The 14,459-nt window shown below is 47.3% G+C and overlaps 1 protein-coding gene across 1 annotated transcript; it reads right to left on the bottom strand.

The window, feature by feature from the left end:
* Positions 1–5,828: 5,828 nt before the first annotated feature.
* On the bottom strand, positions 5,829–12,635 carry LOC134136680 (retinoic acid-induced protein 3-like). The gene is made up of 4 exons (XM_062568610.1): positions 12,480–12,635; positions 8,914–9,884; positions 7,944–7,996; positions 5,829–7,393 (listed from the first exon to the last, which is right to left on the bottom strand). The coding sequence occupies exons 2-4, from the start codon at positions 9,836–9,838 to the stop codon at positions 7,301–7,303; spliced, it is 1,071 nt and encodes a 356-aa protein (XP_062424594.1). The 5' UTR covers positions 9,839–9,884; positions 12,480–12,635; the 3' UTR covers positions 5,829–7,300.
* Between the last annotated feature and the right edge of the window lie 1,824 nt (positions 12,636–14,459).

The following is a 14,459-nucleotide window of genomic DNA, read 5'->3' as shown; positions in this document are numbered from 1 at the left end:
GGAAAAATGCTATCCCTTCAGCTTCCCCCTAGACCACTCAGAAGGAGTCGAGTACATGAGCCCGTACACTTTTAAGCCATTTTCCCTTCAAACCAGCACATACACCCTTGCAGAAGTCACTAATGTCTGTTTGTGAGGGATCCTATGCTAACAAACTGACTGTTCAATTCTGGCCCTGCCAAGATCTCACCTCACACGAATCTTTTGCCATCTGACACCCAGAGGTCTGGATGTAAAAAAAGAAGGACCATATCACAGCCTTGCCTTGCACTGGTGCCAGTGGTTTTGGGGAGGGGGGAAAAGGGACATAGGCAGCTCGCTGGAGCTCTTGAGAGCAGTCAGCTACATCGCAGTGTTATCTATGTGCCATTTCTTTGTGTAACAACATTGCCTTGTCCACACCACTGTCAACAGTCACTGCTCCATGGCTGCAGATTTCTTCTCCTGCTGACCCAGGCAGTCCAACCCAGACAGGACCAAAAGCTCAGCAGCCTCTGGCTGGGAGGCTGTGTGGGATGAGGAGCGGAGTCTGCTGCACAGACAGCAGGGCTGCTGGCAGCAGGCCTGCCTGCCTGCTCGCTGCCCTAGCCCCATCAGCAACCTGTCTCCCACGTCCTTTAGAAACACTGAGACTGTGGCACAGGGTTTGGGGAATAGATGAGCCTCCTTTCTCACCTCATCACATCCATGCAAAAAGCTCTCTGGGCAGTCATTTCTCTCCAGCAGTTGAAGTGCTGTCAGTTAGGAAGAGGCTTGTCAAAATCAAACAAAACAGTGTCTAAACTAAAACGAGTTCACAGACAGGCCTTCCGTGTTGCTTTTTAAACCAGGTGAATGTCATAGTGGAAGAGCTTCTTTTTTAGGCTGGAAAGTTTAAGGTTTTTTATTAGAAAATGCTGAGTCAAATGAATTAAATCATTTCATGGGAACAAAATTGCAAATTTTACCAAAGTTCAGTGAAAGGCCATGAAATCACTTTTTTACAGCTTTAGTATTAAAATTTTAATGAGATGTTCTAACTATCTCATGAGAGGATCCTTTTTTTTTTTTTTTTTTTTAATCCTCCTAATTAGACAAGGCGTATAGCATGTTGGTTTTGATGTGACACAAAGGAAATCTAAAAGCCTTTGCTTGTCTTAGGGGCAGGAAGTTTCGCCTGTTTGGCGCACTCCTTCCCCGAAAGGCAGAAGACCCCGGGGTGGCCTCTCCAAAGGAGCCAAGCGGCGACAAACCAGGTGCTGGGCGCCCCCCCAGTAAAACACCCGGGCGACACCAGGGCGCGGGGGACCCTGCGCCCGGCCGGGCCGGGCCGGAGCCCCACGCTGTTCCGCTCCACGCTGCGCGGGGGCGGCCGCTGTCCGCGGAAGGCGGGGGGTGGGGGGGGGCGCCACGCCGCGCCCCGAAGCGCTGCGCGGAGCAACGGCGCCACCCGGCGGGCGCTTGCGGAGCAGCAGGGCGCCGCGGCCTCGCCGGCCCTCGATGGTTGCTTCGGGGCCAGGGCGGGCTCCTCGCAGGCACGGGAAATGGGGGGGCTTCGCGCCCGGGAGCCGGATCTCTGAGGTTCAAGCATGGGCACGCTCCGTGTGATGGCACCAGGAAACTGTGGTTTCCTCCAGCACAGGATGAGGAGCAGCACTGGAGTCAGGGACGGTATTCGGGTCTCTGTCTGCACAGTGTTGCCAGTCCCTCTTCACACTCTTGCCACCAGCATTTTAATTCATGAGAGAACCAGGTGTCCATTTTGCAAGCCACGGCTTTTGCTTTCGCCTAAAATGCACTTGTTAGTGGTCTGATCAGATAAACTCCTCAGCTAGGCAGGGCCCTGGCTGACTCCGGAGACATGCTTGTGCCTCTGGACAAGGCCTACCTCAGCCTGCTGCGACAGCAGCTCTTGCCTTGTGCCGCTGCCTCTCCTCAGTCAGAGGCGTGCAGCGGCTCAGAAAGCCTTACAAAGAAAATGGGACTGCGAAGGAGTGAGCACTCCCTGTAATGCAGCACAGTGCTCTTTACTCATCACCATAGTGAAAGCAAAGCAAACAGCAGTTTCCTTAGAAACCTCCTGCAGGCATGATAGCATGTTGACTTTAAGGGAGGGAGATGATCACACCTAAGGGACCTTGGTTCTGGGCTAGGCCACATGCCCCTCTTAAGTAGCCTTAAGTACCATTTCTGACTCCTGTGCAATTACCTTAAAGATAGACCTACAGGACTGTTCAGTCCCTCCTCCTATTTATAAGCACACAAGCTTGTCCAGGGAAAAAATTGGTCCTGAGGACATGAACCTGAAGAAGGCTTTGCTGAATGGTGCACCCTTGTGGCAATGAAGGCCAACCACATACCCCGCGGTATGAGTAAGAGTGTAGCCAGCCAGGTGAGGGAAGTGGTTATTCCCCTTTATTTAGCATGTGTGAGGCCATATCTGGAATAGTATGCCCAGTTTCAGCCTCCCACTGCAAAAAAAAAAAAAAAAAAAAAAAAAAAAAAAAAGATATTGATCAAGTAGAACGAGTCCAACGGGGATGGAAACTAAGATGGTGCCAGAGCACGTCACCAGGAGGACTTAAGGACATGCTCGGCCTTGGAGAAGAAAGACTACTCATTGCCGTTGTTGATTAATGGAGGTTTTCAAGAGGATGAGGATTTTGAGAGGATTTTGCCGGAGGTGCACAGCACAAGCAGTAACAGATACAAGTTGCCATAAAGGAAATTTTGATTAGATACAAGGAAAAAATCACGATGAGAGTGGTCAGACACTGGCACAGCACCCAAAGAGGCTGTGGGATCTATAACCTTGGAGATAGTTTTACTAGCCTGAACAAGGCCCTGAGTAGCCTCATCTGGTCTTGAAGTGAGTCTTACTTGGATCGGAGGCTGGACTAGAGACCCATAGGGATCCCATCTGATTGAAACCTTTCTGTGATCCTGTTAAATCCACTAAAATTCAGGAAAGACCTGAAAATGAGGAGGAGCTCTGTGGCTTCTCAGAACCACACCTTTCTGCAAGCTAAAATATGGGAGATGAAGGGGGCTCAGGGCAGAACAAAGCAAGAGGCAAACCCTGTGTAACCTATGGGCTGGCAGCTTTTAGGGCTCTTGCTTGTCTTTAAGGCTCTGCAAAGTCAGTCCCTCCCTGGCGAGTGTGTGTGTCAGGAGAGACCAGCGTCAAGCTAAGCAGCTGGTCTGGCTGGGTGAAAAAGTGGGGGGCCTCTAATTCTCTGATGATGCTCCTTGGGGTGCTGGTCCCCTCTGATGTTCTTCCCAGATGCAGCCACCTGGGGTGGCTGAAAGAGCCAGCTTCCAGCTGTCCTCTTTGCCTGTGTCAGGGTCAGGAAAACAGGAGGCAGTTCTGCTCTTCAGCTACCTCTATTAGTGATCTAACGTGATAAGACAGACATTGGTGTCCTTATTAGCCTATATCTCCTATTTCTCTGGGTGTCTTCACCCCAGATCATGGCCTAGTTTCATTCCCAGCAGGGCTGTCCCCTTTGCTAGCCACTCTGAATACATTTATTTATTTTTGAAGAGTGGAGGTGGGTGCTGGAAATGTGTAGCAGAAGGTCAGTGTATTGAGAAAGAGGGATGCCCTGCACCGCACTACCCTCCCTGAGCTGTTAGTCCCTGACCACTGCCCAGCAGCTGCTACTCCCTCCCTGGGGAGAAGCATCGGGATGCAGTGTTGCATCAGAGTCCCAGACTTACTTTTTCTTGAGTGTACAAAACATCATGGTTTTCTTGGCCCACACAGCTACCTTCCTCCACTCCAGGAGACCAGCACTTGCTTTCTTTGTCCAAGGCCATGTTGGCAGGTGTGGGAGCTTCGTATACTCACAAACACCTCAGGGAATCCAGATAGGTCCTCCCCTATGCCAGGCCACTGCCCTGCGAACCGTTCAGGGTTCCAGGCCTTTCATTGTGACCCAGGGACTTTCTGCACCATCCACTCAAGTGTCTGCTGAGCCCACCAGCCCCACAGCCCTGGCAGGCCCACAGTGAACACACCTGCAAGCATGAAGGTCCTGCTCATGCTCCCATTGGTGACCCTGTTCCTCCATGCTCCACTCCTGTGGCAGCATCTCTGGCCTGGAGTCAGGCTGAGTTTATCCCAGCTCCTAATAATCCTGGCTGATTTTGTCACCCCAGCGTGCTCTGTGCAGTCTCTTCTCCTGAGCATATGCTTTTCTGCCCCCATGGACAGTCCTGAGCTCCTTGCACAAGAAGAGGTGGGATGAGGAACAAGAAGGCCCTGCAGACAGTGGACTTGTAGCCAGCCCTACCATCAAAGGAGCAGTTTTCAGGAGAGAGGAAGGACACAGGCCTTGCTGGGTATACTGGCCTTCTACTGAGGAGCAGATATGAAGAAAAAACAATAAGAAAAATCAGCCAACCTCCCTGCTCCCTCCACTCACTTGTTTCTTTCAGGTGTGGCTGCACCAGTTTAGGATTTCCCTTGAGATATGTGTGTGATTAAGTAGCACTCTGTGTTGGGTTAAACACACTGTTATAAGGGAACAGGAAACTGCTGCTTTTCCAAAAGTCTTTCCTGAGGGGTAAGAAACCTGCAGGCTACTCACACAGCTTGAAAGAACAGCACCACCCCTTACCAGCCAGCCAGCACTGCATTCCACGAAAATCTGTATTTAATTTGGCAGTTAAATCAGCCCTCACCAAAGCTACCTTAAAATTGAAGAAGTGCAAAATAACAGCTCTGTACAGATGAGTATTTGTTTCATTACAGCAGTTTAGAAAATTACTTTAAATCTGTGGTATGGGGAAGGAGAATTTCACTCTCAGCCAAGCAGCATTCACATTAAGAATCAATTACTCACATAAATCACTGTGCTGTGCATAGATGGGAATGCATGTCATATTCCTCATCCCTTCCAGCTCTGCTGCCTCTGGGGCCAAGGCTTCATTCTGGGAAGCACTTTCCTTCTGTATCAATCAGTTAAGGAAATGATAAGCTTCTGGCATCCATACAGGTGGAAAACATACCCTGTAGTTTTATTTCTCTTACTCAGGTGGCAGCAAGCTTCTACCAAGGTTGCAGTGCTGGCAGCTTAACAGTTTTGGAGGCAGTGAAATCTGATGTTGGAGAAGACCGAGGTCTGGCATATTATAGACCAAACGCTGTGCTTGAGGAAGGGGCTTTGCTTGCCAGGCGTATATGGATATATGGGAACATGCCATGCCATGCAAAAACTCATGGGCATGGAAGTCTCTGTAAAATAGGAGATTATAGCCTCATATTAGCAGGAATTTATTTTATTATTTTGTTTTAATAATGTGTCTACTTTCAAATGAAATATTACATATGCTTAGAGCATGAGAAGGCTATGTTTTTACAAGCCAAATTAAATTCATATGAGCTTCTTTACTGTTCTTGAGTATGCAAGTGCCCAGCAAGATACAAGCAAATAAATACAGGAATACAGACCCTAGCAGACACAGGCATATACCATATTGAAAAGATCACACCCTTCCCTGCATTTTTTTGGTGTGGCCTGGGTTTAGAGTACCTCATTTTTTTTTAAACAGTAACTGGAACAGTTTTCCCTATTCAGGAAAAGTAGCATGGAGAAGTTACTCTCTTCTGCAGCCACATATGCTCCATCTTCCAGGAGCTGATCTCTGGTCCACAGTGACAGCTCAGAAGAATCCATTATTGCTTTCCAGTTTGCCCCCCCCAACACACTGCAACCTCCCAGATCACTCACTCACTCTGATCCATGGAGGGTTGTGGCTGATAAATCCCCTCACCCCACCAACAATTGGAAGATTCAAGTCCCCAAGGAAGAACACGAGTCTCCATTAGTCAGCTGTTCCTTTTATAATTTTAATTAAATATGCCATATACAAAGTACTAAATAAATATATAGCTGTGACAGTTACCAGTGTGCCATATGCACCCATGTGGATAGTTCTGTGTATTTATATATAGAGTATCACGGAAAGCTATTTACCAAACGCAGAGCAGACTACAGAATGATTCAACTCTGCAGACTCATTGCTCATAGCCAGGGTGCCGTCCACACAACACGTATACACACACACATGCACGCATGCACACATGCATGCTCACTCATTCCTGGGAAGGAGGGTGTCCGCCTTCCATAGCCTGGATATTTGGGAAATGTTTGAGTTAATGCCACCAAAATGTTTGGGAAGAGCCAGAGCTCAAAGGCACACAGGATTAGATCCCACTTGAGTATTGCAAGTAGCTGCATGAGAGAAGTTTTGTCTGTAGGGATGCACAGCCGGAGGTTGGAGGAGGCAGGGAGGAGTGTTTGTGGGGTATGGCAGGCACCTTCGGGGGCGTGTGTGTGGGGGGTGGCTAGCATCTGGGAGTCAGTTAGGAGGGAGGCTGATGCTAGAGAGCAAATGAAGGAAAATGGGTCATGGGAAATAGCTGTAGAGGTTTTTGTGTCTTTAAATTTTCTTGCTCCTCTCCATTGTGTTCTCTAGCTGCCAGATTTAAATGAGGAAGCGTCTGGAAGTGAAAACAAAGAAGAAAAAAGGAATATTTTCCCCTCTCTCTCCTACTGAGTTCTGGAGGAGAGCAAGGCAGGGTTGAGAATTAGAGGCAAGAGAATTAGACATCTTCACTTGGCAGGATCATGGGCATCCTTGCTAGTACCTGAGATGTGCTCACAGGTGGGCAGGAGATGTGCTCGCAGGTTGGCCGGTCTCCTTCTGTGGAGAGACCCGCCTGGATACAACCTTGTCTAACATGCTCCAGGTGACCCTGCTTGAGCAGGGAGGTTGGACTAGATGATCTCCAGAGGTCTCTTCCAACCTTACCAATTCTGTGATTCTGAGATGGGATGTGTAGGGCTGATGCTCCTGCTCCTTCCCGCTCTGCAGTCAGGCGTGAGCACAGCAGCAGCTGTGTGGGCTGATCGAAGCTGCATCCTGGCTGGGGCAGAGCAGGTCACTGCTCACACAATCTTCCTGCTGCTCTAGTCCTGCAGCATTCCTGCTGAAAATAGGCCAGGCCAGGCTCTTTCTGGGGCATTCTCATATCAGAAGAGATGAACTCCATCCCACAGGGAAACTGGGTGAGCAAGGACAAGATTGCCCACAGTGTCTGGAAATCCAGGAATAAGGGAGCTACCAACGTGCCTATGGAGAGCTGGGGTTGGGGAGAGTGGGAGAAGAGGACGCCTCCCCTTATCATCAGCATCAACAGTGTAGGGGCTGCATCTGCCTCTCTTCTGCAGGATCGAGACACTTGTCACCATGTGGTTTGATTCCCCAAGCCCCTGCTGACAGGCGCTTTGTCTCTTTGCTCCCCAAAGAGTGACTACATGGGACCTTTCGCACCAGTGTAGTCATGGTAAGGGCTGGTCCTGGCCTTAGGCCGAGGGATGGTAAAATCATTCTGGGGTTCAATGGCCTGAAAAAGAAGCAAAAATGTTTTCACCTTTCAAAATTGGAGAAAAGTAATAAAATAAGATTAAGAAAAAATGAGGGAGAGAAACAGAACTGTAGGTTTCCCAAGAATGTGATTGATGGAGCTGTGGAAGAGGATCCTGGTAGAACAAGCCAGTAATGGAGATGATGTCTTCAGAGAATGTGTGGGTACATGGCATGAGCTACTAGACCTAGTCAGGCTGTGATCTGAAGCAGGACTGGTGAATGTACCCCACTCGCTCTGGATCTGCACTGCAATTTGTAGAAACTGTTGATGGGAATGCAGGCAGGGCATGGTCTGGGGAAGGGAGCACAGTCCACAGCAGGAAATGCACTCAAAGAGAGGATTTGTTATGTGATGTTATGTCCAAAAATACTTAAAACTACAGCCTTATATTTTTCTGTGGGCCCCAGCACCCTCCACAGAGTCTTATTTAGGCCCATCTAGCTTTGACCCTATTCCTTCCTTTCTAGTCAACCCCTGAAGAATAGCCTATATCCTGTAAAACAGATGAAGAGGAGTGTGGATTTACCTTCATCTGAAATTGAGGAGAGTACGGGGAGTCGCTGGGGTCTCCTTTGCCTCCTGAGGTATGAAACAAGATGGAGAAAAAGTTAGTGAGTTAGTGTTATATGGTAGCATGGAAACATCATGTCACAGGAGACTCAAAAGGCCTGCAGCTGTATTAGCAGCTGCTTTTAGATTGACTAAAAACTATGCAACCTATAGTAAGCTATAGGTTGAAATCCACAGGTGACTTTCTTACTAAATATTTCCTTATGAAAGCAGGAATGAATAGTATTGTAAAAAGTAGGACAAGAGGCCTTGGACTGCAGACCATCTCTTATTGTCTCCCAATTATATTCCTATTCATGGCCAAATCCCTCCCACTTCCATCACAAGACCCCCTCTGCGGTGTTCCCACATCTTTTCTCTGCTATTCTTTTAGAAATCTGGAGGTCTGATTCCAGGGTACAAATGTGCAGATTCGCAGGGAGTGCAGCCCCAGCTCCCAACCATAGTCTTGGGAAGCCTCAATAGGAAAACCGTTTTGCCTTCTCAAAGTAGGAATGAGACTCATACAGAAAAGTAAGTCCTCCTGACTCCTTTTTGAGTGATGGGTTTATTTTTAAATGGATAATGGAAACTAGTTCATAACTGGAAGAAATAATCTCCAAGGTATAATCTGGAGAGTTTCAAGTGTTGAAACACTGGAAAAAGACGAACAAAAAAACTCTCCTGAATTTGTATCCAGATTTTCCAGACATAGAATCAAAGAACTCTGTCTCTGCCCTGACACTCAGTAAATCTCTTACTCACTCCTTCATCACACACATTTACGTTTTTTGCCTTTGCCTTGGTTCTTACTCTTTTCCTCTTTCATTGGGGAATTCCTATTCACTTGCATTTCTTCATCATGCTGAAACATTTCCTTTTCCTATTTCTAAATTGTTCCTCATCTTCAAATCTTTTCTTGTAGCCCTCCTACCCCTTCATCATACCTTGCAGAATTTCATCTTGGCTGTAGGCATGATTGTCTATTCCAGAGGTCTGCTTTATCAGTCTGGGATGGCAGAAATCACTTTCTGCAGGGTAGTCTTCCAGCTTCAGAGGGGCAGTGAGGAAACAAATTTCAGGGACAATGTACATTATCAGGAAGATCCATCCATTGGACACCAAAGCAATGGCCACAACAGGATCATCCCAGCTAGATCTGTTTAAAATTCTGTTGCCTCTTATGAGCATAGTGATCCACACCACCCAAATGGCAATGGAGAATAGGACAGTGACAAAGATGTGTGCCCCGTGCCTCTTCCAGCTTTTGAATGACCCACAGAATGTGAACATGGAAGCCAGGAAAGTCAGAGCCATCAAGAAGAGCACATAGATCAGAAGCATGACAAAGTCCTGGTTGGTCTTCTCTGCAGGCATATTCAGAAATATATCTCTCTGGTTTACTAGCATAGTGACTAGGTACTCAATGCTGATCACAACTTGCACCAGAGTAAAGGCAACAATGAGGAGCAGCAACACCAGCCAGGAGAAGGGCTTTCTTCCTTTCACTAGTTTGTTGAGGTTGCAGGCATGGGTGAGGAGACAGGAGAAGCAGAGAGCGAAGAGGACTCCAAATAGGAAGAAGCGCGTGGGGCGAGTACTGTCATTGAGTTTAATGATGAAGGCAAAAGTAAGACCAAAAATGCCGAGCGTGCCTAAGAGAAAGAAGAAATAGATGGAGATCATGTGCCGCTTGCTGTTGTCTTGGACTTTACAGATGAGGAAGAAGAGTGAGCAGATGAGGAAAATGGTGATGACAACTCCAGCTGCAGCCAGTGATTCCAGGACAATGCCCCAGACCTGCTCCATGTCACAGAGCAGGTAATAGTCGGTATTGATGCTGCCACAGCCTCGGGGAGGTGGTGTCTCCATCTTTGCACCTTCTCAAGTGAGCTCCTAGGGATATGTTTCCCCAAAGCTGCAGAAGAAGAAGAACACACACTGTTGTATCAACCAGCTGAGCACTGCAGCTGCAGGAGGGGAAAGACAGATGTCCACTCCCACTTCACTGGACCAGTAGACCAGAGTGGTAAGGACAGGGGGACTATGGGAGCAGAGCTGCCTCCTTGTTTGGTGTGGGCTCCCTTGCAGGGGCAAGCCAGGCCCCTTGGCAGGCAGTGATTCACCTTATAAGTCCTTTGCACGGTCCCTCGATTCTGCAATGTTAAGGAGTGTGGGGCGAGGCAGAAGGTGAGGCTCTTTCACAGGTGTTACCTTGGTGCCCTGAAGCACAGAGACTGAGCTGCCGTGTCGCTTTTGTCCCAGGTGATACAAAAGCAGACGCTAGTCATAAGACTGTTTAAGCTCTTTTGACATAAACAATGTTGGTACCTTGTACTAGTGAGATTCAGAGATGAGCAAGAGGGAACAGGAAGCTCTTTTCTTCATTTCTCTCTGTTGCTGTCTGAAACGCTCTTGGCTTTGGTTTATGGGTAAGAGTGAAAGGAAACTTTAACTGCCTTTAACTTGCAAATAATTATCTTGGATGCCTCCAGCACAGATCTGCTCACCCTAAATTAAATAATAGATATAGGCCACCAACCATAAGCCTCAAACTCATATTTCTCTTTCTTCAAGATAGCACAACAATAAGAACTATCTCAAAGATCTCAGTCCTCTCCCAAAACTATTACCGTGAGGTGGCTGGAGACCTGAAAGATGTCATAGCTAGTGCTGGCATTGTGTGAGAAATAAATAGTAAATTACTGCTTGAGGAGCTGCCATCTATCAGTCAAGGAAGGACAAGGTCTCTAACACACCTTGCATGCCCCTGCTGTCTTGTCACAAGGAGTCCAGTGTTGTCTGAGTAAGCCTGGTCTGAGCCTATCTTGCCAGGGGGTAAAAGGACTGTTTAGCTGAGATTTGTCCTTCACCAAGAGGAATTAAGTTGTCTGCTTCCTCTGGTGCTTGAAGCATATGCAGAAGTCACTGCATGGGGATACTGGGCATTTTATGGCCCATTGTGTAGACACTGAGCAATTTTAGGGGGTTTCTGGGGGCTAGGTTCTGGTTTCTTGGTGTCAGAAATGCTAGTGAAACTTAGATTTCTACAGTCTATCAGAATAGGAGCTTAGATATAATATAGATATGGAAAAATGGGAAAAATCTCGCCTTAATTATGACTCGCATAGGAAAAACAAAGATTTTTTTTTTAGCACATAAAGAAAATTAGCTAATTTTGCAAAATCCAATTTTTGTTTTTCTGTATGCCATTTACCTTGACTTTTCCCCCTCCAGAACAATGTACTGTGATTAGGAAGCTAGTTCTGAAACCCTTACCACAGATTTTAGGGAGGGGAGACTGAATCTTCAATAAACGGTAAATGACCTAATCAAGGGATGAGGAAAGAAGGAGGGAAATATCACTAACTTACACTCAGCCCCACACATGACTTGATGTGACCTGCTTGTGAATGGTGCAGTGTATCTTCAGCTGGTAGCCTCAGTGTGGTAAAGGAGATGTGGAGCCCTTCAAAAAATTGCTTGCCATAAAGTGCAAAGTATGCAGATATACAGGTATTCTGGAATCTCATAGAGAGAATGGAATCAGTGAATAATGCTCAGGGGAGTTTTGATGAATAACTATTCACAAAATTTTGAGGACTTACGATCAGTTGCACAAACAGCTGAGAGTTATCTGGACATTTGTGAGTAATGAATAGTAATGAGTCTCTGAAAATCCAGAGAGCAAATGCTACACTTCTATCCACAGAAAGTTACTGTTATCAGATTAGTTTAATCATTCACAAGCTCTGGCAGATACAGACTTGTGCCCACTATACGGGCAGCTGGAGAGCCAGGAGAGCCATCATGAGACCCCAGGGTGGCACAGAATGCACCCCTAGCATTAAGTCCTGACGGGTGCTTACCACAAGTGAAACTTGCCACATGAGCAGCCGTCACAAGGCTTGGAACAAACAGGGTAGAAAGAACGTCATTATCTTGGCGCGGTGGGTCATCTGTTTCGTTTTTTACTCCATTTCCCCTTTTTCCTAGGGTGGATGTGCTACTAGGCAAGAAGAATCTGTGCCCTGTCTCCTTGCTGAGTGATGCTTCCTAGAAGGTGAGTCTACCCATCTAATACCTACACCAGTATTTAGGATTTCCAAGGTGCTCTGTAGCCAGTGGAAGGCAGCTTGTGCTGCGGTAACTTCACTCCCTTCTGGTCCACTGGGTCTGCTTTACAGCTTACCCCAAAGCATGGTTCTGGCAGTAGTGCTGAGTCTTTTCACTCTGGTCTGAGCTTCCTTTCTCACTGGTAGTCATACATAAAATATGCCAGTCCAGACACAAATTTCAAATCATTTCCCCAGGAGGGCTTGTCGTAACTCCCCAGCATCCAGCTGGCAGTCCCAAGTAATAACTGAGGGTGGGAGGCAGTCTCTGGATTTACCATTATGCCCCATGCCCCCTGGTCTCCCCACTCTTGGAGCCACAGTCCTGCATGCCCATCCCACACCAGCTAGATGATGTTGATCCATCCTGGATCCTGTAAGACAGTTCCTGGAATTACCTTCCTGGGTCCTGCCCGGAGCCTGCAGTCCCAAGGAGGCTGTGGCTGGAAGAGGCAAATTCCCAGTGTTCCAGTAACACAGTCACCTCTGCTCTTGTCACCGCGGCGGAGCAGCAACTCTGAGCTCACACTCCTTAAGAGATTTAAAAGCTGGAGGGCTGGGGAGGTGTGGCGGAGCACGCCTATTCCAGTTCCACTGCCTCACCGATGCTGTTATGAAAATACGGTCTCCGTGCCAGGAAGTGAAGTAAGACCCCCTGACGTCAGCAGGGCAGTCACCACTGCATCAGGGTGGGGATGGAGCCTCTGTCTGCCCCAGCCCTGCGACTGAAACGAATGTGGCTCAGCCGAGTGGCTGATAAGGTGCTCTTTTGTCCGATTCCTGGCACCTGTGGGTGGGGGCTGTGAATATCAGCATGTTCCCTCCTGGCTCTGAGCCCTTTGCGTCCCTGTATGCTTTTTTGCCAGGTAACTGCTTGTTGAGGAAAGTAGAAGTGGAGGAGGTCTTGGGAAGCAAACTGTCCCGCAGATTCTGGAGGGAGAGCGGCTGCGAGCCCAGCCTTGAAGTAGAGGAAAGCAGAGGTTCTTGCTGGGAGTTGTATCTATACGTAGGGACATTTCTTGTCTTCTCTCCTCTCTCATTGCTGCATCCACGCCAGTGAGAACCCTGTATTCCTTTCCTGAAAAAGACAGTTTGCCTTTCCTGGTTGCTAGTTCTGCCCTTGCCCTGCTCTTTGATGGCACAATCCTGTCTACTTGCTGGCACTGGATCACTTTGTCCGAATTGCTGGCCCAAATGGCTAACGAATGAAGGTAATGATAAATCCTCATTTCTCTACATCATGCCTGTGGCCTGACACACCTATCAGTGCAATCTCATCCAAAGCAAGGGGAATCTTCAACGCCTTCATGACTTCATCTGTTTTATTCAGATGTTGCTCACAGGGAATATTGTGTTATTGTGAGTACAGAGGTTAGCAAGAGGGCTACCCACACCAAGCACTAAGTCCCTACCCACAGCCTCTAAATTTGGAAAGCCCTTTCATCTGATGGAGGATGTACTCCTTCCCGATACAGGGAGAGTGGCTGTACAATCTCATGCTGAGTTCTGGCTACCAGCAGTTATCTCATCTATTTTTTTTTTCCTGGTTTGTGAGCCCCTGGTGCTGATTGCTTTTGAATGTCACATATGCAGATAATCATGAAACACACATAAATATGCTTTTCTTGGTCCTCTTTTGCAGATTTCCTAAAAATATACAAGGAACTCCAGGGCCATGTGGCTCACTAAATGAAAGTCATCCTCCAATCACTGTAGGATGGGCCATGCTGAGTCCTAAAATAATTCCTCATATCCCTCTTACTTCCATTTGAGTATAAAAATCCGAGGCTTCTTAGGAAAAGACATATCATTTTTTTTTCACCATAAGCTAATCTTTAACATTAAAGTTGAGTTTACATTAAACTAAGTCCTAGGTTTGGTGAGCTGGCCAAGAAAGAGGCAGATGTGAAAAATGAGAGGAAGAAAGGAGTTTAGCACCAGGTCAGCAGGGTTCAGCTGGTTTAGAAAGAAAGCCCAAGAACCTTTCAAAGGTCACTGGTCACCCACCAGCCCAATTGCATCTTGTCAGAGCACATTACAAACCACCATCTACTTCTCTGTATTACATAGACACACAAAACCCCATGGAAGGCAACATGTCAAGTTATATCAGTCTTTCGGGGAAAAAGAAGAAGAAAAGATAAGAAGATTAACAATGACATTTTCCAGAATCCCTGAGAAATTCTTCTCAGTCATCAAACACTCTCTGTATTTTCAAGACAATAACTCATGGGGCAATATTTTTTAAAAACATCCCAAATGACCTGGAAACCCAAGTTCTGCTGACTTGTAGTAGCCAGAAAAAGGGTGCCCATGGCCTTCCCGCTGTGTCGATGGGGGTGGAGAAACATTGTGGATATATGTGAGCAAGTGCAAAC

The sequence above is a fragment of the Rhea pennata genome, chromosome 1 (assembly GCF_028389875.1).
Source record: "Rhea pennata isolate bPtePen1 chromosome 1, bPtePen1.pri, whole genome shotgun sequence".
NCBI classification, from domain to species: Eukaryota; Metazoa; Chordata; class Aves; order Rheiformes; family Rheidae; genus Rhea; species Rhea pennata.
This window is presented reverse-complemented; position numbering and strand designations above follow the sequence as displayed.